Below are 25977 nucleotides of genomic sequence, written 5' to 3' on the forward strand. Positions count from 1 at the left end.
AAAGAATCTGCCAGTGACAAGCGCATAAATTTGTGAATACGCTAAACCTCCAGAACTGTATGTCTTTCAGCTAAGCTGATTCACATCGCGTGCACTATATATTGATATTCCTCAATTGCTTCCAGCAATTCTCATTCATCAGCAGCTTGAACACACCAATGGAAAATGAACATACTTAGGTTATGCCAAGCCTCAAAAGCATAGTTGTCTTTTACAGCATATAATTAATTGTACAATATTTTTCTGTAGATCCATAAGGATGCTATTCACTCATATCAGATATCTTCCAATGACAGAAGTACAATGGCAATCAGAGAGTAGCAAATTTAATACAGGCAGAAAAATCATCTGGTCTGATTTGTAGACAGTACTTTGGTAAAAAATGTACCCTCTGTGTCTATGATGAATTAGCGCATACCCAAACTAGAGAATAGCATGAACCTGCAGCATCCAATACAATATTCGTGTATCAGCAAGCTAATTTTAATAAGAATGAAACTAAATTTCTCAACATCCTCAGATCATGGAGCAGAAGATGCTAGGACATTTGCGGGTAATCTCCAGGACCTTTACCTATAATCCTAGAACTGGAAAGTGCAAAAGGCAGAACTTAAGAAAGTTGGCTTTATGAGCAGTCCATTTTGGAATGAACATAGTAGAAAGGTTTAAAACTTTAAAAAAGATCAGTAAATTTGAAGATGCAAGAGTGAAAAATAATTGATGTTAAAAAAAAAAAGAATAACAGAAAAGCCTTTCATTCTTGAGAATTTCCTGTCATTCCTTTCCAAGCTTGTTACCTACAAGGGCATGCTTGGTATGTCTTGGAAACGGATGCCCATATCCCAAGAATCCTATATCAAGTTTTCCTTTTAAAAAACAACTAAATAAAATTAAATGATAATCTTAATACAGTTAAAAGTAGATGCTATTTCAACATAAATTCTAAATAAGTACCATAAAAATTTGGATTCCTGTGAATTGCATTATCAACATTCAGTCTTCTTTCTAATAATATTATGCTCCATGAGAAATTATCTTGAAGTCTACCAAATGCAAAAAAATATCAGCTCCTAAATTCAAACTGCTCCTCCTTCAAAAATTCAGAGCATCACTTATGATGCATCCAAATTTCTGGATAATTTAGCCTTCTCCATGGCATTCTGACAATTCTAGTGCAGCAAGTTTTTCAACTCCCACCCTTAGCTTTCTCATCTGAACCCCTTATCATCTTTAATGCCACCCATAATGCCAAATATGAAGCTACAATGCACTCTAAAGAAGCATCGTAAACACTTTCAAGTTATGTCTCAGACACTTCAACATGAAATATTACACAATTATGAGATATGAAGACTACCTGAGATGCTGAATATAGTTGCAAAGACCCCTTCCTCCAATTTGGCAGTCTTTCATTACCAAGGAGACAACAACAAACTAACTACTCAAAACTCACATATTTATCTTTCAGATACTGTCAAATTTGTTTGGTTCAAGGATTCTGATTCACTGTTCACCTCGCTCTCTAACTGGCCATCTAAAATTTGCAAAACATTCTCTGGTGGGCATTTATCAGCAGGATTCTGTTTATCTGTTTGGCAGAAACATTCAGGCCAAGAATTTGTATAAAATGATTCAGGTGAAATTCGCTTGTGAGGACCTCCAAAGTTTGTTTTGAGCATGACACGCCTAACAGCTTCTTCAAAACCAGCTGTACGACCATTCTCTCGATCAATGAAAACAGGGGCAAGACCTTTCCTGTCAGGTCTAATAGTAGTCCGGAAGCCATAATAAAGGCGGTGACCTAGGAGATTGTTGGCAAAATTGCTTGGTCCATCATATGTAGGCATAAAAATGTCAGCAAGGAGACAGACCATATAATCCACAGCAGATCCTAACAATCCACGAGTGTTCGTGGCTAGCTCCTCTGTTGCGTCTACGGAACTGTGATTCTCAAGTCGAGGGAACAGGGCTTTAAAAGGTTTCATAAATCTTTCTCCACCAAACAGTTCACCAGCTGCTAGATATATCCGGGAGGAATTGTCAAACCCCATTGCACGTAAGATAAGACCAACCTGCAATAAGAAGCAATTTCATACTCAGGTAAGCTTTAACTCCTCCAAAATAATCATCACGAGAGGAGAGATAAATTATCATAAAATGCTAGTCAAATGTCAACTGAGAGTACATAATATTTGTAATCTTGATGAACTCACAGGTGGAGTTGGTAAAAAGAACACACAAAAGGAGAGGGTTTTAAAAAAAAAAAAAGAAGAAGAAGAAGAAGAAGAAGAAGAACATCCATGCAGAAAGATATTACCTCTTCCGGAGTCAAGGGGCATTTTCCAATTGCCCTCCTTTCACTATAAACAAGTCTTTTCTCAGCAAAGTTTTCCTTGCGATACTTCTTCAATATTTTTTGCTCTGCAGGTTTAAATATGTCAAAACACCTGCAAAACATTCAAGCCCAATCTATCAGAATGGTATTATTTTTCCACAATATTTGAAAAAAATCTTCTTATTAGTTATAAGAATTCCAAAACCATAATAGGCCGTTAATGAATAATCCTTGAAGTGAGACAGTAAAATGTTCTTTGAGTAGAACAAAAAATTTTAATGAACCATGTGCATAAATTAAAATGATTCTCCAAAAGTAAGAGCGTAAGACTATCATAAGCCCTAACATAAAACAAAGTTCTTTCAACCTCTGCATAAACCAAATGACATGAACTTGATAATTCCTTAAATGCAAGAACACCAGAAAGAATGCTAAGGCAGCTCAAAAATGAAGAAAATAAAAGAAAAAGGAAACAGTAATCTAATCACAAAGAAGCAGACCATTAACCCTAGCACCCAATACTTATGAACTCAAAACACCCAAGATATGTGAAATAATCATAACTAGTATAGAGGAATACAAAAGTTCCCTTTTATTTGGCTTAATAACTTCGAAATTATGGTCAAACATCTGTATGATGTTGATCCAATGCATAAAGATACGAATTGCAAAAAGAATCCATTGAAGAAGAGACTACAGAAATATTAGGATAATACATTCTATTACCAGAATATCTCACATCTACACCCTCAAAAAACTCATCCTTAGTTGAGTCACCTCTGGCGTGGAGGTGCAGGCATTCACATCAATTTCCCAACCTCAATCCCCCACCCCTTCATTGAAAAAAAAAAAAGGAAAAAAAAAAAAAAAAACCCTTTAAGCTTCAATGCATTCTGGAGACAGTTTGCTTGAGGCAAACCTCAAAAAGCCAGGTTAAATTATCGGATAATGGGACAGAGTTTAGATAAACTTTACATACTAATGCACATAAATTCTCAACAAATACTGAAGATTGATTGAGATTGTACCCAGCAAATGCCAGCATGTCCATCTCAAAACGAAGGTGTATCGCCATGAAGTGACCTTTTGCACGTAATTTATCAACTATTGACTCACTTAGCTTCATAATATGTGGCTTGAATCTTAGGGCATGGTAGTTAACCCTGCACCTCAGTCGCTGGTACTCAGGGTTGTCGATTTCTTCAGCTAAACGATGTGAAAAAGGAGTCAAATAAATAGCTCCATGTTGCTTCATCTTCTCCAAAGCAACAGTTGTATACCAATCAATAGGAGCATCTCTAGGGGGCCGCAGCTGAGGCAGGAGGGAAATTTTTTAAAAAAATGGAGAAGGAAATTAGTATTTCAAGAATTACTCAACAAGATTAAAATATTTGATATGCTTGATTTCACAGATAAGATGAAATGATTTATAAATTCTATACCTGAAAAGCCTTTATCTTCTTGGTTTTCCCATTTTTATGAATTTCTGGTATCCTTTCCACAATACGTACATCAAATCTCAGTGACTGGATAAAATACTCAACATCATAAATGCCATGGAAGCCACTGCATGCAAAAGAAAATATGCTTCAATTCCATTATGCTATAGAATGTTATGTCAAAATCATAAACCGGGTTCAATGACAAACAAAATATTTGATAAAGCAAATTCAAAGATGGATCTACTCAAATCTTGCCAAAGGGATGCGAATGCAAAATGGCATTGTACTGAAAGCTGTGTCATATTCGGAGCATTGAGAAGCTACAGTGGCAAACTGCTTTGAATTGTACAAGGAATTAAGGATTATCAGTAAAAACTTTACAAGTTCTAAGAGACCACACAGAAAAAACCTCAAACATCAATGACATTGAATGGGAAAAAAAGTTTCACAAGAAGAATATCAGGTTGGTTACAAATCCAGGTTCCAAGAAGATACACGACCCCCAGACTACAATACAATTTAACAATCACCACTAGATGATCATGGTGCTGGAAATAATTTTTGCTAGAATTTGTTTTCATATGAGGCAGGTTCTACGTTAACACTTTCATGTTTCCAAGCTTACCAATAAACATAATATGTTTAGGGTCATGCTCAGGCTTTTTAAGAATCTCATGTTGTAGAGATCTAAATGTAGCATTACTGTTAAAACATACAGCATAAAAAGCTTACCAAAACGAAGAATGTGAATGTTAATTTTCCGTCACACAAATATCATGAGAAGTTACAATCACTAAAAACTATAAACAATCATCTTTTCACTATTTTCGAAATATGTAATATCATGGTTCATGATCTCAAGTCATATTCAAATTATTACAAGGCTGAAAGAAAATGAAAAAAAACAAAGATACCATCCTTCAAATGCTACCTTATCTAGTTCTGCCATCACACAGAAGAAGCATCTTAAGTATTCAGTATAGTGGCATAGAATTTGCAAAAGAACAACTGTCCAAGTTCACTGTTATCTACCAGGTCTTATAAAAAATTTCTTCAATTAATGATCTCATTTAACATATTCAGCAGTAAAAGAAGTGATAAATTACTTATATTAACAGATAAATACCCCAGAAATCGAACTAGAAACAGTTACCTTTCATCATGCCAGAAGGAGTTAGCATCCAACTCAGGCAGCACAAGGGTAGCATTCATGATTCTAGCAGCAAGAACCGCATTACAAATCTGTAATATCCAAGGTAGTATATGCCAATTAATTTCAAGTAAACGCATTGAACAGGCATCACCATCCTAATACAGATCTTGAACACATTGAGCTCATCTTAAAATCTAGCATGGTTATAATAACACAGCAAGACTCATTTATCAGAATGAATGAATTTATTTGGCATCTAATTATCCCTGACAAACAATCTCACACAGTGGTACAGCTGAACAGCCACACAGGTAAGTGTTTTCCATGATTGCACCCAATAGAATTTTGCAATAGAAAGCTGTAAGAGGAGCATGTAGGGAAATATAGCACTGATTTATTGAGGTTTCTAAGAATGGATTACAAACCGCACTTCGTTGCTGATTCAAACCACCATTACAACGAACACGCAGATAACCATTGCTCTCTTTTGGAGGAGCTGCCAAACAAAAAGAAAAATAAATAAATTATGCAATCACAAGTTTGCTAAGTGCTATAGCTCTTCAGTTTAGTTATCATAAAGTCTATCTTCACTCTTCAGAGAGCAGAGATTACATACGTGGCCAGTCAGATCTTGGAGCAGATGATGGCCTCCAGCCACCTGAATTAGCACTTTCCCAAAGTTCTTCAACATTGATCTGCTTAAACAAGGGGAGGGGAAGGGAAGAGAGAGAGGAACATTCAGATTCCACAAGTATGTATGCTGGTAAACAATCACACTATAAGAGAAGGGAATGAAAGGCCACTTCAACTGAACATGCACGGGAGAGGAAAGTATACATGCATAAAGGGTAAAGAATAACATTAACAAATTAACTTGTCTAAAATGGAGGAATATTACTTAAGTAACAATTCACGCACTACATTCACTTAGCTCCCTAAGATGGAAAAGCAAACGGGCGAAATCTAGGGCCCTAGATACTATATTTTTGCCTAAACATTTCCCTATTTCTTTTTCTTTATAATCAGCCTACAAAAAACCACAACTCGAAAGCAATCAAAACCAAATCCCTTCAGAAATTGATCTGACATGAGATGAAGAAACCTAGAACAGCAGCAGTTAACAGTGAATTTTCCATAACCAACACACACCACATCAGATTCTCCATAAATTGTAAGGACATTTTATCAGAAACAAATCAAAACACAATCCAAAAGCAAATCTCAAATAATTTCCGACATCCAGCTCCAACTAACCTCAGACGGACCACTCGATCCGCTACTTCCAGTAATCGTAGTCGAAAACAGCAAGGAGAGCGTGCAGATCAAGAGAACAACTACAGCAATTGATAGTTTAGCCAGCATTCCCTTCACTCCTCCCACTCCTTGCTTCCCATGCTGCCTGTGGTGCCCTAGCCTTTCAGCAGATGCACAACCAAACAATCTCGTCAAAACAACCAAAAGAAAGTAACCAGAAAAGCCAAAAAAGAAAAAAAAAAAAAAAGAAAAAAAAAAAGAAAGCGTTTAACCTCTGTTTGTTTCCAGTGTAAAGAGAGATTTTCCGAGAGAAAGAATCGTACCTTCTCATTGTTTAGAGCTAAGTAGATATGGAGATCTGTAATGCTTTATCGGGTGAAGATTTTCTGTGTTTATTTTGTTATCAGTGAATAATCACAGTGCCAGAATGTCACAATAATGAGATTTACCATTTGTTTGCATCCTTAGCTTGGCAGGGAAAATAATGAGAAATTAACGAGAGGAAATAAAGAAAAAAGAGGAAAGAAAATAAATTTATTTTATTTTATATTATTTGTATAAGTTATTAAAATATAAAAGGAATATAATTTTTTTATAAAAATATAATTTTATATTTTTTTATATTGTAAAAAATTATTTAAATATTTTAATTATTATTATTTTTTATTTTTTATTAATTTAAAAAAATATATTTTAAATTAAAAATTTTTTTTTGTCTTCTTTTCTCTTCAATTTTTCCTTTATTTATTATCCAAATAAAAAAAATTTAAAGAAATTAAATTTCTCTACTTTCCTCTCTCTCTCTATCCAATCAAAGGGTTAATTATTTGGTTTTAGTAGCCTCATTCAGACTCATGAGTGCAGGAGTGAATAGTGATGCTCGGCGGTGGGTTGTTTTTATATTAGTTTTTGGGCCTCGGGTCAAACCGGAACCGTCATGGTCCATGGATATTATCCATCATTTTCTAATAATATTTTTTAACTAAATATATATATATATATATATATAAATTATGAGATATTAGGTTTAACTTATAAATCTATAAAATTTATTTATAAGTAGAAAGTTATAAGTAAATTAATATTTAATTTAATTTATAAATTAAAAAATGACTATTTAAGATAGATAAGAAGTTATAAATAAATTTTATTTATTTATTTTAAAATTATTTTTTAATCAAGTAAAAATTATATTATTCTCATTTTAATAACTATAACACTTAGTTGTGTATTTTTTTTTTATAATTTTAATAAATTAAATTACTTTTAAGTATTTTTAAACAAAATACTTAAATTATTTAAAAATTATTTTAAAGTAATTTTATAATTATTTATTTATTTATTTTTAATTTAATTTATAAATTTAAAAATATAATTTAAGTCAAAAATTTTAAATAAGTAGCCAAACTAAACACTCTGTATATCCCGTTACTAATAATCTCTCTATGCAAAGAGCTATTATTATTTAAAAAATAATTAGTTCATATAGAGAACATATTTCTTACCAGACAAAAATTACGAGCAACTGACAGCAAAATAAAAAAGAAGAGGAAAAAAAATTTACCACTTCAATTGACAACGCAGTCCATTCTTATCTTTTGCTAACCATGACATAACAACTATATTGAATTATTGACTATGGATGATTAATCACTATTATCAACTGTTAAGACAAGTGATTACCACAGATCATCCCATCTTATAATCACTGGTCAACAACCACCTGTACCCATCATGGTTAGAGATTTTCAAACGCTGAAATTTATTAAACATTTAGCAAGTATAATGATTGGTACCGCGTGCCCTATTGACTCACACCTTAATTTGTATTTTGTTGGCTTTCCTTAATCCGTAAGCTTTGCTAGTTTGCCTGGTTTCCAAACCAACATCTTCAAAACTAATGGAGACTCGGAGCAGCCTTGTTTGGGGGATAATCACCGGCTTTGATCATTGCGTGATGCCGGGGAAGAGCAACAAATCCTTCGTTTAGGCCTGACAGGTGTGCATAATCATAAACTGGTTTAAGCTTGCAGTTAATAATTGGTATGGAGGACCTACATAAGTTGTGCCTTGAAGCTTTGCCAAACATCCCTATTTCAAATATGAAAGGAACTGCCGTCGATAAGGTTTACCTCTCAGTTGACAAAAGTTGTGCTTATATTGTTCATTATTAGTTAATATAATTGGTAATATGCTAATGAGTTATGACCATATACTGTTTTTCAGAAAGTTGCATATTTCTTCAATGCATTAAAATCTACCAGAGACTCGTGGACTATGAGTCACAAGTGTTTGGCCAAATATGGTTGTGATAAATTTAGTAAAATGGGCAGCACAAATGTAGAGCAACTCGGTATGCAATTTCCTTCTCTTAGCTCTTATTAATCTAATGTGTTCCTTGTTCTTGATTGAAGCTCACTGTATTTTATTTTTCTTTGTTGAAGTTGATATGGTAGTGTTTGCAACACTTGACTCTGTGATTAAGGCAGCAGCAGAACTGTTTGATAGGCTAGAAGATGAAGGGTTGAATGAAGACTACAGCCAACAAGCCAGCAAATCAACAGAGTCCTATACCAGCAACAAATCTATTTCTCTTGCTGTCAAAAATGATGCTCGTACTGGAGTAACTCCAAATATTTCCAAGTCTCCACCTGGTCATCCGTCTCCTGGAGTTCAGTTTTGTCAGAACTCTAGCAACTTGAAACAAAAGAATGAAACAGTCGAGAAACTGAAGCCACAGAGCAAAGAAGAAGTGAGAGCAGCAAACACTGGCATAATTGAATGTCACTTGCAGACAAGCAAAAACACGAAGGTTCCATTCCCCAATGTGAATGAGAATGATCATGAGAAACAACAAGATACAACCGGTGAAACTGACATCCCAAAAAGTGCTCCTCCACTGCCAGCCTCGCTTTCCAAAGAATTATTGCAATCACCACCACCACCACCTGTCATGCCTACAAAAGGATCAATGCCAACTGCAATGCCACTCAAAAAGGGTCCTGGCCCCCCTCCACCTCCACCTTTTGCTGGTAAATCCCTGCTTCAAAGGAAACCGATTACTAAATTGAAGAGATCCACCCAGATGCCCAACCTGTTTCAAAAACTCAAGAACAAGATGGAAGGATCTAACCTGACTATTAAATCATCTAATGTGAGAAAGACACAACTTGGAGGTTCTAGCGGTGGAAGGGAAGGACTGTCTGCCACAATAGCAGAAATGACAAAAAGGTTGCTTCTATCAATATCATTTACTGTAGGAAAACATTCTATATAGAAGCAATAAAACTTGAAAAAAATTAGCAGATAATAATGATTTTCTAATTTTCCCTTTCCGGTAGCTTAGATCAACATACTTTCTACAAATTCAAGAAGATATTCAGAAGCATGCAAAATCGATCCTTGAGTTAAAGGTAGCCATCAATTCTTTTCAAACAAATGACATGGTAAAGCTACTGAAGTTTCGAAACAGCTTTGAATCCATCCTTGGGGTCTTAACTGATGAATCTCAGGTCAGTGGAGTGCGGCTTCTTCAATTTGCTCCATCACTAACCATGGTTGTTAACATTAATAATTTCATTTCTTAGTCAAGAAGATCAATCATCAAGTCTCTAAGTTGCAGGTGCTAGCAAAGTTTGAAGGTTTTCCCACAAAGAAGTTGGAAACATTAAGGACAGCAGCTGCACTGTACTCAAAATTAGAAACTATAGTCACTACCTTGAAGAATTGGGAGATAGTGCCTCCCTTGGTAAAGCTTTTGGATAAGGTTGAGCACTATTTCAGAAAGGTAAATGTAGATCTAAATTTAAATGAGCACATCTCTTCACAATACTATCTTCATAACTGCTTATTTGTCTCAATCATCAAGGTCAAAGTAGAGCTGGATGCATTTGAACGAAATAAGGACGAGGAGTCCAAAAAATTTAAGAGCTATGATATTGATTTTGACTTCCTTATGGTTACAAGAGTAAAAGAATCAATGATAGATCTTTCCTCTGGATGTATGGAACTAGCACTGAAGGTAAGTTCAATAAAAATTTTATATTACACGTAGTTGAAGCACCTACATGTCATTCAATGAAGTAAGTGTTGGCTTCTCTTCTAGGAAAGGAGAGAAGCAAAAACAGAAGGGAATGGAGAAATTGGCATAACAGATGGGAAAATGAAACAAAGCGTTAGATTGCTTTGGAGAGTTTTTCAGTTGGCATTTCAGGTCTATATCTTTGCTGGTGGACAAGATGATCACTCTAATAAGTTGGCCAAGGAATTGGCTGATGAAATCTTAGTTGATTTACAATACCAATAGCTATACTCATTGATTGGAAAATATAGACAGAATATCAAGAAAACTACCAAAAGTTGAATGCATTCTTTGAAAGACACTTGCAACCTTAGTCCACTGAATTTGGATATGTGCCACCAGACAGGAAATTCTAATTGATATGGATGTGACTAAATTTTGCTAATGATCACACAACTTATTATATTATTTCAGCATGTCAACTAAAATTCAATTTGTAAAGTAAAACTCACTAAACTTTGATTTTTCTAAAAAAATCACTAAAGCTAGATTCCGACTCAGAAATCTGATGTGGAAACCAGCCATATATGCCAAATGGCTCCAATAGAGAGAGAACGGACACAGAAGCAACTTTGATTTTGAATGTTACAATGACACAGAAGCAGCTTTAATTTTGAATTTTCACATAGTTTCATCTTTTATTTGAAGAGTTCTGTGAGTTCCTTACTAAAATTTAGTTCAGTAACCTAATTGAAATAATATTTAAATTCAACAATTCTGGCATTAGAAAATGAAATTTAGTTGCCACACTAAAACTAAGTGATAAGTTGAGTGACCATAAATGAAATTTAGTCAATCATGCTGACTTGGCAGCTATAATAGCTCAAATCATGGATTCACAAAAGCTAAAGTGGACCTTCATTACACAGTTTATAATCCACATGCTATTGTCTTTTGAACTTACTGATTGAAAACTTGGAAAATTCTTCTCTTAAAAGTTGAGTAAGTTTATGAAATTCACAAATTTTACAAATTATATTGATCACACACTCGAATAATGCTATGGATTCCATATGTAAAATCTGTACACTCTGTAAGAGACTAAAAAGAAACCTGCAGAAGTCTATGAAGCACGGAAATTTGAGCATTAATGTTGATAAAACTCACAGCAGTATCATTGCAAATGTTTAAGGGTACCCAGCAACTGCCACTTCAAAAGCACTTTTCTCAACTTCCTTGACAAAGAAATACCAGCAAGGCACATATCAAATAAACAAAAGCAAGCTAATGTCAAATCACATCATACACAATCTAACTAAGAGATAAAAGGAGCAACTTGGAGCTGATTCTTTCTGACTGCCATTGTCTTCAATAATATAGACACTAAAATTCATCAACAGATTGGCTTATATTTTTCTATTTATTTTATTTCATTTCTTACCATTTTCATGACTTCCTTCCACTTGACTTGCTCCCCTGTCCTGAATGTTAACATACATCGTGTGGGTAACATAGCCACCTTGATAAGTGCAAAGAAAGGTGCCGATGGACCATTTACTACTATACTCATCAATGTCAAGGTGTTTTTTAGAGCAAAGCCTCCATAACTTGCAAATTTTATCTACAAAAATATGAAAAGAACAGAATTTAAATTGAAATTAAGACAGAAACCTCTTGCATATTCTCCAACCTGCAGAATTCTAGGGATGAAGGAAACTCACCTCAATGGTCAATGCACAGCCATCATCAATGCCATACATATATAATTCATCAGGACCAAAGCCCTCAAAAGTCATAATCCTGCATTGCTTCGGGCTTGAAATAGACCTACCATCAAAACTTCCACTTTAGCTTTTGTGATTTCATGAATACAAGTAAGTGACACAAGAACGAAAATACCTTTTCCCAACCCTGAATGCAAAAAATGTACTCTCTTGGAACATCTTCCTAGGCAACAATCTGAATGCTGGGAAAATAAAGCTCAGATAATTAACACAATCAACACATTTAATTTTGGGAAAATAAATGGTTCACTTACTTTTCTGCAACCACATCTTCCTGCACAAAAAAAAGTTTTAAAAATGTAAATTGACAAGCAAATTAAACTAAGTTGCTAGGGACTAGGGAAGTGAATGGGCATACTTGGAAATAGCAAATGATTGGCTGTTCTGTTATAGATATGGGTATGGCTGCAAGGAAAGAAAATGAAGAAATAAGATTATAGTCATCAACCAAATAAAAATAAGGAGGATGAATAAAAAAGAACAGAAGATGAATTACAGGTAAATTAGGGACAAAATCAGCTAAACGAGGGATGTCTGAAAATGTCACCATCCTTAACCGTCTCAATCAAACGTTGAGGCTCTGAGAGAAAGGAGTTTTGGTACAATTTCTAGGGTAGTGTCTTGCATCAGAATCCTCCCTGTCAATGCATTAGGAAACTTACCTCTCTTATGCATCATTTCCCACAATTTATGGGCTTCATTCAGCTTCTTTTCTTTAAATAAGGTGCAAAGCAACCAGATAGCACTATACCGACGAGGTACATAATTATGAGCAAGCATTTCTTCAAATATCTTGAAGGCAGGAATGCTAAAGTAACAAGCACAAAAACAATGAAGTAAATTTCTTGAGAAGCCTTGTTTGTGAGAGACAAAGGATGTAACTCTTTCCCAGCATTGCAAAACCTCTCAATAAAGTGTTTTATGCAACTTTATCAGGCCTATAACCACCTGCATTCATCAAATTAAACAACTCTATAGCACGATCAATTTGATCAGCTCTACTGTGCGCCCCAATAAGAATAGTAAAAGTCACTTCATTTGGACATATTCGTTCTTCCTGCATGAATTCAAACTCATTGTATGCATTCTCAATCCTATCTAACCAACAAAATCCAGAAATTATACCATTATAGAGTACAAATTGGGCATATAATTGGTTCCTTTTATTCTACGCATGAGCTTCAAAGCAAAGCATTTCATGTGTTCAGAAGAATCAGCACAGAATCTTAAAATGGTTTCCCTAGGCGAGAATTTTCTTTGATATAGCAATTGGAGCAGCATTTCTCTTGCTCTTTCGGATGCTCTGTTTATCGAACACCACCTTTTCTTGATACCAACAATATTTCTGCAAACTCCGCTGACCAGGGCAGTGCAAAAGATAAGGTCAAATTCAATCTGGCTTCTGTCCTTCAAATCAACAAGCCTTAAGGCAAACTCAAACTCTCGCTTCCTCAAGAAATGATAGAAAAGAGAGGAGGTCAAATTCGATCTGGCTTCTGTCCTTCAAATCAACAAGCCTTAAGGCAAACTCAAACTCTCGCTTCCTCAAGAAATGATAGAAAAGAGAGGAGGTCAAATTCAATCTGGCTTCTGTCCTTCAAATCAACAAGCCTTAAGGCAAACTCAAACTTTCGCTTCCTCAAGAAATGATAGAAAAGAGAGTTGTACACGACATCATTTGGCACAAAACCATCTTCCAGCATCCTGTCAAGATACTTGCAACCTTTATCAGTCATGTCACTCTTCACTAAACCACTTACCAGTGCAGCATAAGCATGTGAACTTGGCTGAATGGCATTTTTTTTTTTATCATTTTCTCAAGCAATTGGTGGGCTTTTGAAACTTAACCCTTGCTGAAGTAACCAATGATCATTGTGGTGTAGACAGTTGCATCAGATCCACACCAGCCTAAAGCTGTCAAGCATCCTCTGAAACAAAGTTTCTGCTTCATACAGTCTCTTTTCCCTGCTTAGACAACTTATACTAGAGTCATAAATCGTAACACTAGGTTTCATTCCCCTTTCTGCCATTTGATCCAAATCATGGAATGCTGATGTTATATTTTACAATATTCATTTACCATTATCAAATAAGTTGCCAAGTCAGGGACTATGCCCCATTCTTGCATATTGTCGATCAGAGGTCCAAAAGACTCTGAAAGGCCATCCTGGCAAGTGCATTTGAACAATGAGTTGAAAGTACATGGTCTGGAATGACGCCATGGTTCAGCATACCTTTGTACAATTCATCAACTTCAGTAAACCTATCATCGTTGTAAAGTGCAACCATTAGAGCTGTATAACTATGCACATAGGGGACCAAATTACAGCAGCAAGCCAGGTTATTCAAAAGCGTCGCAGCACAAATAATTTTCCCTGCCTTGCAATAGCACTATTTATCGCAATGAATCACCGTATCTAAGCACAATTATAAATAAATAAATAAAAAAAAAAGAAAGAAGAAGAAGAAGAAGGAAACTCAATAAATAATTCAGTTAAAAGCATACGGATCGGATTTCAAAATGGTCTATCCCTTTGTTTTAAATTATTAACACATCAACATACACACACTGGCACACAACCATATATAGGCTTATGGGCATATTGCCTATTACATTATGTAATCATGAGCCCATACTGTATTTATGCATTCATTTGTTGTTTTATAGCACCTGCTAACTCCCAACTGCCTCAGAATGGGCGAATCTCCTCTTCCAGTCTTTATATAAGAACACTTCCGATTCAGCTTGGAAAATGCAACTAATATCTCTCTCTCTTGCAATATATCTTGAAACTTCCTAAACATCATGGAAGTGGCTATCATTTCAAGAGAAGTCATAAAGCCATCATCACCAATTATTCATCATCAAGAACCCTACATGCTCTCACTTTTCAATCAGCTTACTCCCACAACTTATTCTCCACTTATCTTATTCTACACCACCATTGATGCCAACCCCAGAAATATTACCCAAAAGTTAATCAAACTCAATAAATCTTTGTCAGAGACCCTCAATCTCTACTACCCTTTCTCTGGAAGGTTAGTTGATAACCTCTATATAGATCGTTTCAATGAAGGTGTTCCTTTCTTTGTAGCCCATGTATGTGGAAGACTATCTGATATTCTTAAATACCCAGAAATCCAATTCTTGAATCGATTCCTTCCATACCAGCCTTTCACCGAGGAGGACATGGGTGTGCCGCAAGTAGCTTATCAAGTGAACGTTTTTTCTTGTGGTGGGATAGCCTTAGGCTGTGTTGCATCTCACAAGCTCGTTGACGGACCAAGTGGTGCTGCTTTTCTCCATTCATGGGCTGCTGTAGCCCGTGGAACTCTCAGCAGTGAGGTTGTAAAACCTAATTTCACCGAGGCATCGATTTTCTTTCCACCAAGAAATCCATTTCCAGAAGAGCATTTATCGCTAATGGAGAGATTGTGGTTCACTGAAGCTAACTATATTACTAGGAGATTTGTGTTTGATGCTAAAGCAATAGCTTCTCTTAGGGTTAAGGCCAGAGGAGAGGGAGAGATCAAGCCATCACGAGTTGAGGCATTGTCTTGCTTCCTTTGGAAGTGTTGCATGGCTTCATCTATGGCAATTTCTGGATCGCCAAAACCTTCCATTTTGGTGGAAGTAGTGAACCTCCGAACACGAACAAAGCCACCCATGTCTAATGCTTCAATTGGAGATATATTTTGGTGGGCAACTGCAGTTGCTGATCCATCTAAGCAAAACAGAGAATTACATGAATTGGCTAGCCTGGTAGATGAGGCTATTGCCCGATATAATGATACTGACTACATGCAAACCCTACAAGGTGATGGAGGATTTGAAACGATGTCGGAGTACTGCAACCAGCTACAAGAGTTATTTGCTTCGGAAAATCCAGATATATTTGCATTTACAAGCTGGTGTCATCTTGGAAGGTCGATTTTGGATGGGGAGACCCCATCTGGGTTGGTATTTTAGGGAAAGTTGGTCCTGCATTTAGAAACCTCACTGTATTCGCTGAGACAAGAGATGGTAAAGGGATTGAAGCGTGGATCACCTTAGATGAAGTAAGAATAGCACTACTTGAACGTGATCCCGAGTTTTTAGCGCATGCTTCCGCCATCCCAAAGATTTCAAGCCTGTGAGTACTAGCGGATATTGATCATCAGAATCCATATACATAGTGAAAGAACATGATTTTGAATTATGATTATCCAATACAAGTTTAATCAAAGTTTAGCTGGTCAGTCAAGTATTAGATAATGAATGATTAACGTACTTTCGTAATGTGCATAGTGATCTTGTTTTAATATAACTGTATTTAAACTCTTCTTACAATTAATTCACTATTACTTTATATACTGTTTAAATAAAATATTTTTTGCCTTTTAATAATATATAATATAGTTTGTTTAATTTATTTATTTTTAAAGGGTTTAGGGCTTATTTTGACAAATTCTACGTAAAAAAACACAAAAATTTAGTACTCTAAGTACACTTACCAATTTTCCGTTTATTTTTTTCCACTTTAATACCCGAGCCTAGCCATCAATTTGTTAGGATTTCAATGTCACGAGGGATGAGTGAACCAGATTCGAATCGGGTAGAGATGGTTCTAATTCTTAGGCGGTTTCAATCTCACTGATTTTAGTTTTGGTCCTAAGATTTTTGGTTTGTAACTATTTTAGCTCTATAATGTTATAATAACCAAAATAATAATAAAGGCCGACTATGGGATAGTCGAATAAAATCTTAAGGATTGAACACTCAGAAAACGAAGTTACTCATTTAACTATATTAATAATATTTGGATCATTTCTAAAGGATAAGGATTTCGAAATATCAGCCATAATCAAAATCATACTCATTGATAATGATTCTGAAATATTCATCATAATCAGAATCATGCTGGTTAAAGGATTTGACTAATATTATCGACTTGTAATTCTATTCAATCACAAAACTCCTGATCCTAATAGAAGATTACATCAAAAGTCTATATAAGTGCTCTCAAGAATGTGTACTAATTGAGTTTTTCATTTATTCTATTATCTAATTTTTATTATTGACTTAATCATTAAAGAGGTAGTCATTTAATTCATTCAATACTTTTATTTCTTACAGATTCTATCAAATATCCATTATCCATCAAAGAGGAGAACATCATCACTATGATTTTAATTCCAATTTTGGATCAAATTGGAAAAAAAAAATGATTTTAGTCATAGTTTGACTAAAAAAATAAAAGAACAAACTTTTGTAAAACAATATTGTCACTCTTAACTATTGTTAAAAAAAAAATAAAAACTTAAAAAAAAGATTATATAAGTAAAAAAAATAAGTGAAATTTACTTATTCCAGAACTTGATACATTGTTTGATTAGTTTGATTAAACATAAATAAAATATAGATTACAATAAAAAAAATTACAACTAATTAATTAATTTAACATTATTAAGAAAAAAATAAATAAGATTAAAACTGAAGTTAATTGCGTAAGAATTAAACTGCCTATGCATTCTGTTGGCGCTAAAAGAAATCATATCACTCAAAATTCACTTACATCAAACTTATAAGCCATGAGTTTCGAAATTGCATTAACTCGTGAAGTGACCATTTATGCTCCATTTTAGTATTTTCCTATTAACAATGTAAAACTTTTGGCCGATCATCTAAGTCTGCAACGTGGGGATTCGATGCCAACCCTTATTGCCAGTGTCATTTTGTCGCAAAGCTTCCCGTCAATCAGTTTTGATCCTTCGATTCATTACGGTTGCTTTTGGGGACAAATATAATAATAGCCTTTTTTTATCTGTTTTTTCTTATATTTGTCGCTACGTTAAAATCATTGTAAGTAATTAATTATTTTTATAATAATTTAAAATATTAAGATTTTAATAAAAATATTTATTAAATTAATTATTAATATAAAAATAATAATATCATTTTATTGATTAATGATGAATTCATTACTATAAATAATGAGTCAATTAACCTATCGTTTTTTTTTAAATTACTTTTATATATTAAGTATTAATTTTTTTTAAATATATATTTTTATAATAAAAAATTAATTAGTTTCTATTTTTATTAAAAGAATAAATATTTATATTTATTTAAATTGACGTCGGTGAGAAAAATTTTTAGAGTATTAGACTTTATCCAATGCAATTGGAAGAATATTTTTATTATATATATATATATATATATATATATATATATATATATATTATAAGTTGATCTCAGTTTTTGTTTTTGGATTCGCCATTATTTTTAATTTTTAAAAATTATAAAATATAATTTTAAAATATTATATTATTAAATAATATTATAAAAAATATTTTAATTATTATTTTAAAAATTATTATCAGATCGGACTTAAAAGCTTAGAATATTTGTCTGATTTGATGTGATTTTTTTTTTCTTTTGTATTTGTATTATTGTTGAGCTTCGTTTGTTTTTGGATTCGCCATTATTTTTAATTTTTAAAAATTATAAAATATAATTTTAAAATATTATATTATTAAATAATATTATAAAAATATTTTAATTATTATTTTAAAAATTATTATCAGATCGGACTTAAAAGCTTAGAATATTTGTCTGATTTGATGTGATTTTTTTTTCTTTTGTATTTGTATTATTGTTGAGCTTCGATTTTTTTTTTTTTTCTCCATGAACATGAGCAAGGAATGCTATTTCAAACAACGAAAGGATTGCCTTGTCTAGGAAACCCGGAAATTTTATCTCATGCGTTAGAAATTTTTATATAATTATTTTAAATTAAAAATAAAAAAATTATTTATAATATTTATTAAATCTCAAAGTAAAAAATAATTGATCCTATTATTTATAATTATTTTTACTAATTATAATTACATATTTCATTAATCACGTGTATTATTTTTGGCACCTATAATATAATTTTGGTATATTATTATTATTATTTTTTATTATCAATATTATTATTTATAAATATTCTTTTTTAATATTTTCATAATTAATTAATAAATTTAACTGAAAATTAGGTAGTTAATGTGCTATGAGAACACTGAAAGAGTGTGTTTTCTTAAAATTTTAATTTTATATAAAAATTAATTTATAATATTTTTTGCACTATATTTTTTTATTAAAGATTTATTTAATATTTTTCTTAGAATAACTAAAAAAATATTTTTAAATATATTTATTAAAAATATTAAAAATAAATTAACAAAATCACTTTTCCAAGGTTGATTTTTTTAAAGTAAAAATATCAAATAGCTTCTATACTTTTAGTTAAATTAAAATAAGTTAAATATTAAATTTTGAGTCAAATAAAAATAAAAATTTTTAATTAAGATTAAATAATTTTTAAAAAAAAAATAAAAATATTAATTTTCTTTTTTTAATAATAAAATATTAAAAATAACACTTAATTTTAATTCTTTTTTCATTTTCTTAAAATTTTAATTTATTTAAATTAAAATAATTAATAAATTTTAAATTATTTTATTATTAAAAAAATAATATTTTATTAAATAGAAATATATTTATATAAGAGGTTGTTTGGGGCAAAACTTGTGGGTTATTTACACCTATTGGGTCTTTTTGTTTAAATCCCTAAATGTTCTTTTCAGATTTTCTCGTTTCTTTCAAGGGAACCCAACACTAGCTCTTTCTTCAAATTAAATCAAATCCCTTTCTCAGTGCTTGTAAACCCAGTAACTACAATCCCCTCGGCAACCAAAGAAAACCAGAGAGAGTTGCAGTTTTATTAGGATTTCAAATCCCTACACGTTTCATGGTAAGGCCAAACCCACAATCTCATTTTTGTCATTTTCCCAACGAACATTTCTTTTTCTGGATCTCACTCTTTAACAATATGCTTTCCTAAATCTGGAAACTACTGTTAACAAATTGCTCTATTGTTATGGAATTTGGATTTGTGAATGATCTGTTAAGGCAAGCACATTGAGGTTGTATTTGACATGCATAAGGAACACTCTCGAGGCAGCTTTGTGCCTGCAGGTATGTCTCATTTTTGGCTTTTGGTTATAGCTACAATGGATAGAGTAAAGGATTTGCGGATTTTTAATGCTATTGTTGCTGCTGCTAGTAGAATTTTCCCTGCCAAGAAGTTGAAAGGCATAATAAACCAGAAGTTGAACTCAAGTACGTCTTTCTTTTGCTGTTTTTTTCCCCCTTGCTGATTGCCTTGTAATTTTTAATTCCTCCTTTGTGATTCTGGAAGCGAGAAGGAGATGGATAAGGAGTAGTGGGTATGGATGGAAAATTGTGGAGAATGTGTTATGGTAGTAAGTAATTGTTGTTTCATAAATTTTAGGAACCAGTGAATCTTTTCGCACGTTTTCTTTAAGAATTCTGACATTTGGATTTTGTCATATTATCTTGTCTATTCAAGGCTGGTAATCTGTGTTTTTAGCCTTCTATCAGGTTTGCTTCTGGTTTCTAGGATATGTTGCTTCAAGGAGTTTGTGATCTTTATTTGTTTTTTTGCAGGACAAGCCCAGAACTTCTTCTAAATCCTGTAAGAATTACATTGTTGAACTCAAACATAGGCATATTATGTGTCTGTCTCTCTACATATGTGTTTTATACTTTTATTTGTGATCTGATGATTTGCGGTTGTGAGACTTTTAGTGTTTCTTAATTCTCAATTTTGCAAATGTTCAGTCTTTTTCTGTTTTTCTGATACAGTTGTCCATAAATGTTCCTCTCTAACCCTTCCCCAATTGTCCATAAACAGCAATTTTTTTTATGAGATTCTCTATTTTCCAACTACTCAACTCAACTCAACTAAGCCTTTATCACAAAAATTTGGGGTCGGCTGTATGGATTCGCTTTTTCCACTCTGAACGATTTTGGGTTAAATATGTGTAGATTCTCTATTTTCCACAATTTATTTTTATTTGAGTTTTTTTTTGATACCATATTATGGATGGTGTTTAGGAATCTTTTTTGGTTATCGTTTCCTTTTAATTTGACATATAGATGTTGCAGTTTGTGTGTACGTTCTAATTCTTGGCATGTAATACTTTACAGATTTTGATATGTCGAAATGAGTCTGAAAAATGCTTAATAGAAACTTCCATCAATTCACTCCGTATAAGCCTTAAGGTAAGTAAAACATGTTAATGATGCTTTCACCTATTGAGCTAGATGTTGAAAAATGATGTTTTTTATATTCTTTACCTATAGAACAGCGGAAATCTCTGAGAGCCATGATAATAATATAATTTCCTTTCATGCTTTGGTGTATGAATATATCAGTAAACCCATGTGCTTTTTTAATGTTCTGGATAAAATGCTTTGGAGAATGCAGAATGCTGAATATTAGAAGTATTTAGGTTTCAATTGGAAATTTGCAATAAGTGTCGTAATTCTCAAAGTGTCAAAATTCAAGATAGTAGATAACTCCGGTTTTAATCTTGCTAGGTTTTGCCTAGTTTGGAGGAATTGAGTAACAGATTCGTAAGCATGAAAAGTTTCTTCCTGCTATCACAAATAATTGGTTTCTCTATGTTTTTGGCTAAACCAATAATCTTTTGTTGATCTAGTTGCTACTTGAGAAGTTGTTGGTTTGTAAATGTTTCTTTGTTTTTCTACTTGGTTGCACTTTTTTGGTGTCTGTGGACTCTGGTAATTTTCATTGCTTATTAGATGGAATATTTTGTGCTAAATCAGGTTCATACGCTTTTTATTCAAGCAAACTCTTTTATGACACCTCAAATGGGAAACATTAATACCTGACAATAGAATTATAGATAGTACAATTTCCATTCCCCTTAGTTTCATATAAAGTTTTACTTTATCTACCAGAATTCGATGTGCATATGGTGCCATAGAAATGCATCTAATTGTGATCTTTCTGTGATTTTCTTCTTGTTTGCTTATTCCTTTCCTGTTGTGTAGGTAAAACAGGCAGATGAGCTGGAAAACATATTAACTAAAAAATTTCTTCGATTTCTGTCAATGAGAGCAGAAGCATTTCAAGTGTTAAGGCGAAAACCAATACAGGTATGCATGGTCTTATCTCAGTGAAATGAAAATGAGAATATACTTTTTGCTTGACAAAGGCAAGTGATTGTTAGTTACTTCAGTAATTATTTTCTGAGTTATGAGGGCTTTATAGTTCTACTGTTGTAATGTTGGCATGAATTCTAGACTTCTAGTTGTAGGAAACGGAATCCCTTTGTTTTGGTTAATGTTTTCTTTAATTGGTGCTAGTAAATTTCACTAATGATCACATTATTTCATCTTTTCTACTAAATTTCAATTTGTAACTTAAAAACTAACCTTCAATTTTCTCTTAATTTTCACTGAAACCATATATAGACTTGGAAATCTGATGTGGCAACCAGCTATAAATTTGCTAATGGCTTCACTGGATAGAGAAGGGAGAAAAAGCAATTGTAATTAGAAATAAGCATTCATAGAGCCAGAGTGGCATAATCATACCTTTGTGTCTCTTTATCAAACAACCGTTTCATTGCTTCATGAGTTGGGTCCAGTGGACCTTGTTTTCTCTTGGCAATGGAGAAATTGCAATTATTGGCTATGATAAGGTAATTTCATGCTCATTATAATCGTTCAGATACAGTTGATTATGTTAGGTATTTAGTTCAATGCTGGTGAAAGATGCTTTTTATTGCCCGCACTCTTGTCAAAAACCTTGTGTGTGGCATGCAAGTTTAATTATACCCTTATGCTTTGTGAAGAGGCTTTATAATATTGTAAGCTGCCAATAACTATTTATTGTCTTTGTGAGCAGGGTTATGACATTAGCTTTCTCATCACAAACTACCATTGTGAGGAGATGCAGAAACAAAAACTCATTGATTTTATTGTGCAATTCATGGAAGTAAGGATTTTACTAGGCCTTGTTACTTGCCTTTTCCTTTTCTACTTGATTTTTGATAAAAAGATGGCTTCATATGTTAAATTATGATTTGTTTGTGCACATGGTGAAATTCAACCCCTTCGTATTCCTTAATCCTTATAAAACCATGCCTTCCTTCTTCCACCACACTGAACACATCAAATTGGGTGTGCAAGGTTCTATACTAGTGTCTGCAACTTGGGTACATGATTATGTTTTTGCTGTTATTTAGTGTTGGCTAAATATGTCATTGGAAATTGGGAGTTTTGGATTTTTATAATGATAATTTGGAAAAATGATTCTCTACTTCTGAACTTGGTTATGGGTAAACTGTTGAATGTATTCAAAGCCCTCTAACTTGGGTTAAAGTGGTGACTTGTGACCGGCATATGATTATTTTTGTTAGAATTAAGTTCATCTGTATGGAAGATCTAATTCACTAAGTTGAATTATTTTTGCTTTAGAAATTGTTCTCTAGCATTTTTCAGTTGAGAGCTTTTCTAATCACTTCTTGAATTGCAGGATATTGATAAAGAGATAAGCGAATTAAAAATGTCTGTGAACACGCGAGGGAGATTGGTTGCTACAGAGTTTCTAAAGCAATTTATTTAAGTAGAATTTGTGATACCAATTCTTTGGTTTTGGTGCTAGAACAACCATGCCATTTGGAATGCCCATCGGACAGGCTCGACCCATATTTGGGTTTATTGTTTTCCTTCGCTTGCTTTGATCAAAATGTTTATTAGTTAATCTATAATATCTATCCATCAATAACTCCATAATCTATGTCTTCTATCTATAATAATAGCCTTAATATTGACATTCACTTCCCAAATAATCAAACTGTACAAGAAATAAAAACGTTGTTGTCCCTCACCAATGATAATGGCGGCGCAGAGAGAGAGTCCTCTGGTTCACCATTAAAGCAAGGCATGCAAGAAGAAAGCCTTGATATGGACTGTGGTTTGCACCGGCAATTACTGCCTTCCCTCAGTCCTTGGCAACTAACGTCACTAATCGCTTTGGTATCAACTTGCTTTGCACACTGAAGACCATTTGGGAATTTGGATTGATGGTTTTTTTTTTTTTTAAGGTTTATTTTGTAATTTTGTTTGATTTTGGGTGAATGCTTGCTTGCTTTAAAAGAAAGTGGATGGAAGCTGTGTTTTGAAACCGGACCTGTTGGTCGGACTGCTTCGATTGGGAATCATGATTTGGTGTGGCTCAGTTTAACTCTTAAATTCTATTTTTCAGAAACTCAGATTGAACCGGCCTGAATTGATTGCATAGCCGGCAAATAAAAAACCCGACCGGTTTTAAACAGGGCTGCGCTGGCATGGTTTGGAGAGAGGTGCACGTGTACCTCGCAATTATTTCCCGATAATATATATGTACGCACGTAAAAGGTTTTTTTTTTTTTTTTTTTAACTTGAATTTATTATTATAAAAGCTTTAATTCTTAAATATTTTTATTATAAATAATTAAGACTTTATTTATTTTATAAAAAATAATTTATATATAAAAAATATTTTCATTGTCTTAATATAATATTAAATTAATAATATTTATTTATTATATATATAAACATAAATAATTTAATAAGATTTTTAAAATTTAAAAAATAAAAAATAATTTTTTAAAAAAAAATAGAATTTATTTTTTTTAAATGACTTAATTTTCTTTTGATTTAATTAAAAATTTTTATTTTAAATATAAAAAATATAAAATATATTTTTTAAAAAATAATTTTTATGAAACAAACAAACTCTAAATATTATTACTAAAATTTTAATGAAAATATTAAATTATTTTTAAAACATTTATATATTAAATTTATCTAAATTTATTTTAGTATTATTTATAAAATTATAAAATATTAATTATAATATAACATCATCATTAATTTTATAATATTTATATATTAATATATTGATTAAACTTAAGTTTAACTCTTGTTAAATTTTAAACATTTAATTAATTTTTACCAATTTATTAATCAGACTGACTTTAAAAACCTTGAGCAAAAACTAGTTATCCTTGCTTCTACATTAGATTTGATTGATCTTTCAGGGGAAGTTCATTCCTTTGTAGTGTTTGATAATTTCACTTATCCACTTACATTTATTGATATGATTTCATGTGTAAGAGATGGTCTTAATCCCCTGTTTCAGCAAGAAGTAATATTTGGCGGTTAGTTTATTGTAAAGAAATGAAAGGACATAAAACATTAATGATAAATTATTATTTAATTCATCGATTATATTAAAATAAAAGTTTTAATTTTTATATTTTTAAAAATATATAATTTAATTCCCCTTATATTTTATCCTGTTTTTCATTTTGATAAGTTTAACTATTAGTTAAGGGTAAAAAAGTAAATAAAAGGAAAAAAATGGTAATAATAATAAAACTCATAGATGAAAATATTTACAATGGTAAAATTTAACTATAAAAGTATTTATTATTAATGATAAAAATTTAAAAAATATATAATAATAAAAATATATATATATATATAATTAAAACTTATAAATTAATTAATATATTTTTTAAAATACAAAGAGCATTCATTAGTAATAATAATTTTGTCAAACGTCAATAATGGTAGAACCCAACATTAACTTTCATAATTTAATAAATATTTGCAACAAATGGATGCTGCCCGGCGAGAGGATCCAATTGAGATTTTATTGCATTTTAATTACTCTCATGGCCTTTTTATTTTTTCATAAAAATATTAGAGTAATCTCTCAGCGAACACACTTGAAACTAACTATGATTTTGCTATCGTATCTCTTTTTTTTTTTTTTTTTTGGTTAAAAGCCGTGTTTTACTCTTTAATCCATGAAGATTGATGAAATTATCTAGTTAGTTCAATATTTTTAAAACATCGTGATTGCGTCCTTGAAATTTAATTCTGATAGCAATTTACTAATCAGCACACATTAAACTAGTAAATCAAACATTAAATAATCCAATTTGAACAAAATCAATATCAAGTAACCCAAAAATCAGATAAATCAAATAAATTAATAATCAAAATCAAATAATTCAAATTTTATTGAATAAAATTAATTCTTATCACTCATGATTTATTTATCATTTCATGCATT

At 32.2% G+C, this 25977-nt stretch overlaps 3 protein-coding genes, 2 long non-coding RNA genes and 2 pseudogenes across 11 annotated transcripts; 3 read left to right on the forward strand and 4 right to left on the reverse strand.

Moving 5' to 3' along the window:
- Positions 1 to 159: 159 nt before the first annotated feature.
- On the reverse strand, positions 160 to 6667 carry LOC110648545 (O-fucosyltransferase 1). 3 transcript variants are annotated; one of them, XM_021802819.2, is made up of 10 exons: positions 6457 to 6667; positions 6185 to 6344; positions 5547 to 5625; positions 5356 to 5426; positions 4931 to 5019; positions 3778 to 3901; positions 3364 to 3647; positions 2318 to 2447; positions 1358 to 2072; positions 160 to 441 (listed from the first exon to the last, which is right to left on the reverse strand). In XM_021802819.2, the coding sequence occupies exons 1-9, from the start codon at positions 6513 to 6515 to the stop codon at positions 1458 to 1460; spliced, it is 1611 nt and encodes a 536-aa protein (XP_021658511.2). In that variant the 5' UTR covers positions 6516 to 6667; the 3' UTR covers positions 160 to 441; positions 1358 to 1457. The 3 variants fall into 3 exon arrangements, with proteins under 3 accessions (XP_021658511.2, XP_021658512.2, XP_021658513.2); XM_021802820.2 differs by having other exon boundaries at positions 6508 to 6666; XM_021802821.2 differs by having other exon boundaries at positions 6185 to 6339; positions 6508 to 6662.
- A 1256-nt stretch (positions 6668 to 7923) lies between these two features.
- Positions 7924 to 10578, forward strand: LOC110648542 (uncharacterized protein At4g04980). Of its 3 annotated transcripts, XM_021802818.2 has the most exons (7): positions 7926 to 8310; positions 8411 to 8537; positions 8629 to 9415; positions 9531 to 9696; positions 9807 to 9971; positions 10053 to 10205; positions 10290 to 10578. In XM_021802818.2, exons 1-7 carry the CDS (start codon positions 8230 to 8232, stop codon positions 10488 to 10490), a joined length of 1680 nt encoding a protein of 559 aa, XP_021658510.2. In that variant the 5' UTR covers positions 7926 to 8229; the 3' UTR covers positions 10491 to 10578. The 3 variants fall into 3 exon arrangements, with proteins under 3 accessions (XP_021658509.2, XP_058001263.1, XP_021658510.2); XM_021802817.2 differs by having other exon boundaries at positions 7924 to 8310; positions 9807 to 10205; XM_058145280.1 differs by having other exon boundaries at positions 7925 to 8310; positions 9807 to 10205; positions 10295 to 10578.
- LOC131179189 (uncharacterized) lies at positions 8535 to 11839 on the reverse strand. The gene is made up of 2 exons (XR_009148168.1): positions 11647 to 11839; positions 8535 to 9224 (listed from the first exon to the last, which is right to left on the reverse strand). It is a non-coding gene; the product is annotated as an uncharacterized LOC131179189 (long non-coding RNA).
- Positions 11840 to 11972: 133 nt separating this feature from the next.
- LOC131179190 (uncharacterized) lies at positions 11973 to 12400 on the reverse strand. Of its 2 annotated transcripts, XR_009148171.1 has the most exons (4): positions 12348 to 12400; positions 12244 to 12263; positions 12105 to 12171; positions 11973 to 12032 (listed from the first exon to the last, which is right to left on the reverse strand). It is a non-coding gene; the product is annotated as an uncharacterized LOC131179190 (long non-coding RNA). The 2 variants fall into 2 exon arrangements; XR_009148170.1 differs by having other exon boundaries at positions 11985 to 12032; positions 12105 to 12263.
- A 3-nt stretch (positions 12401 to 12403) lies between these two features.
- LOC110648547 (pentatricopeptide repeat-containing protein At5g62370-like) lies at positions 12404 to 14228 on the reverse strand (annotated as a pseudogene).
- Positions 14229 to 14493: 265 nt separating this feature from the next.
- Positions 14494 to 16232, forward strand: LOC110648543 (stemmadenine O-acetyltransferase-like; annotated as a pseudogene).
- Positions 16233 to 19547: 3315 nt separating this feature from the next.
- Positions 19548 to 23689, forward strand: LOC110648552 (actin-related protein 2/3 complex subunit 4). Of its 2 annotated transcripts, XM_021802831.2 has the most exons (8): positions 19548 to 19767; positions 19926 to 19991; positions 20083 to 20135; positions 20484 to 20511; positions 21027 to 21101; positions 21897 to 22001; positions 22756 to 22845; positions 23386 to 23689. In XM_021802831.2, the coding sequence occupies exons 1-8, from the start codon at positions 19765 to 19767 to the stop codon at positions 23473 to 23475; spliced, it is 510 nt and encodes a 169-aa protein (XP_021658523.1). In that variant the 5' UTR covers positions 19548 to 19764; the 3' UTR covers positions 23476 to 23689. The 2 variants fall into 2 exon arrangements, with proteins under 2 accessions (XP_021658523.1, XP_021658524.1); XM_021802832.2 differs by lacking the exon at positions 21027 to 21101.
- Positions 23690 to 25977: the final 2288 nt, after the last annotated feature.

Source organism: Hevea brasiliensis, chromosome 4, assembly GCF_030052815.1.
Source record: "Hevea brasiliensis isolate MT/VB/25A 57/8 chromosome 4, ASM3005281v1, whole genome shotgun sequence".
Taxonomy (NCBI): domain Eukaryota; kingdom Viridiplantae; phylum Streptophyta; class Magnoliopsida; order Malpighiales; family Euphorbiaceae; genus Hevea; species Hevea brasiliensis.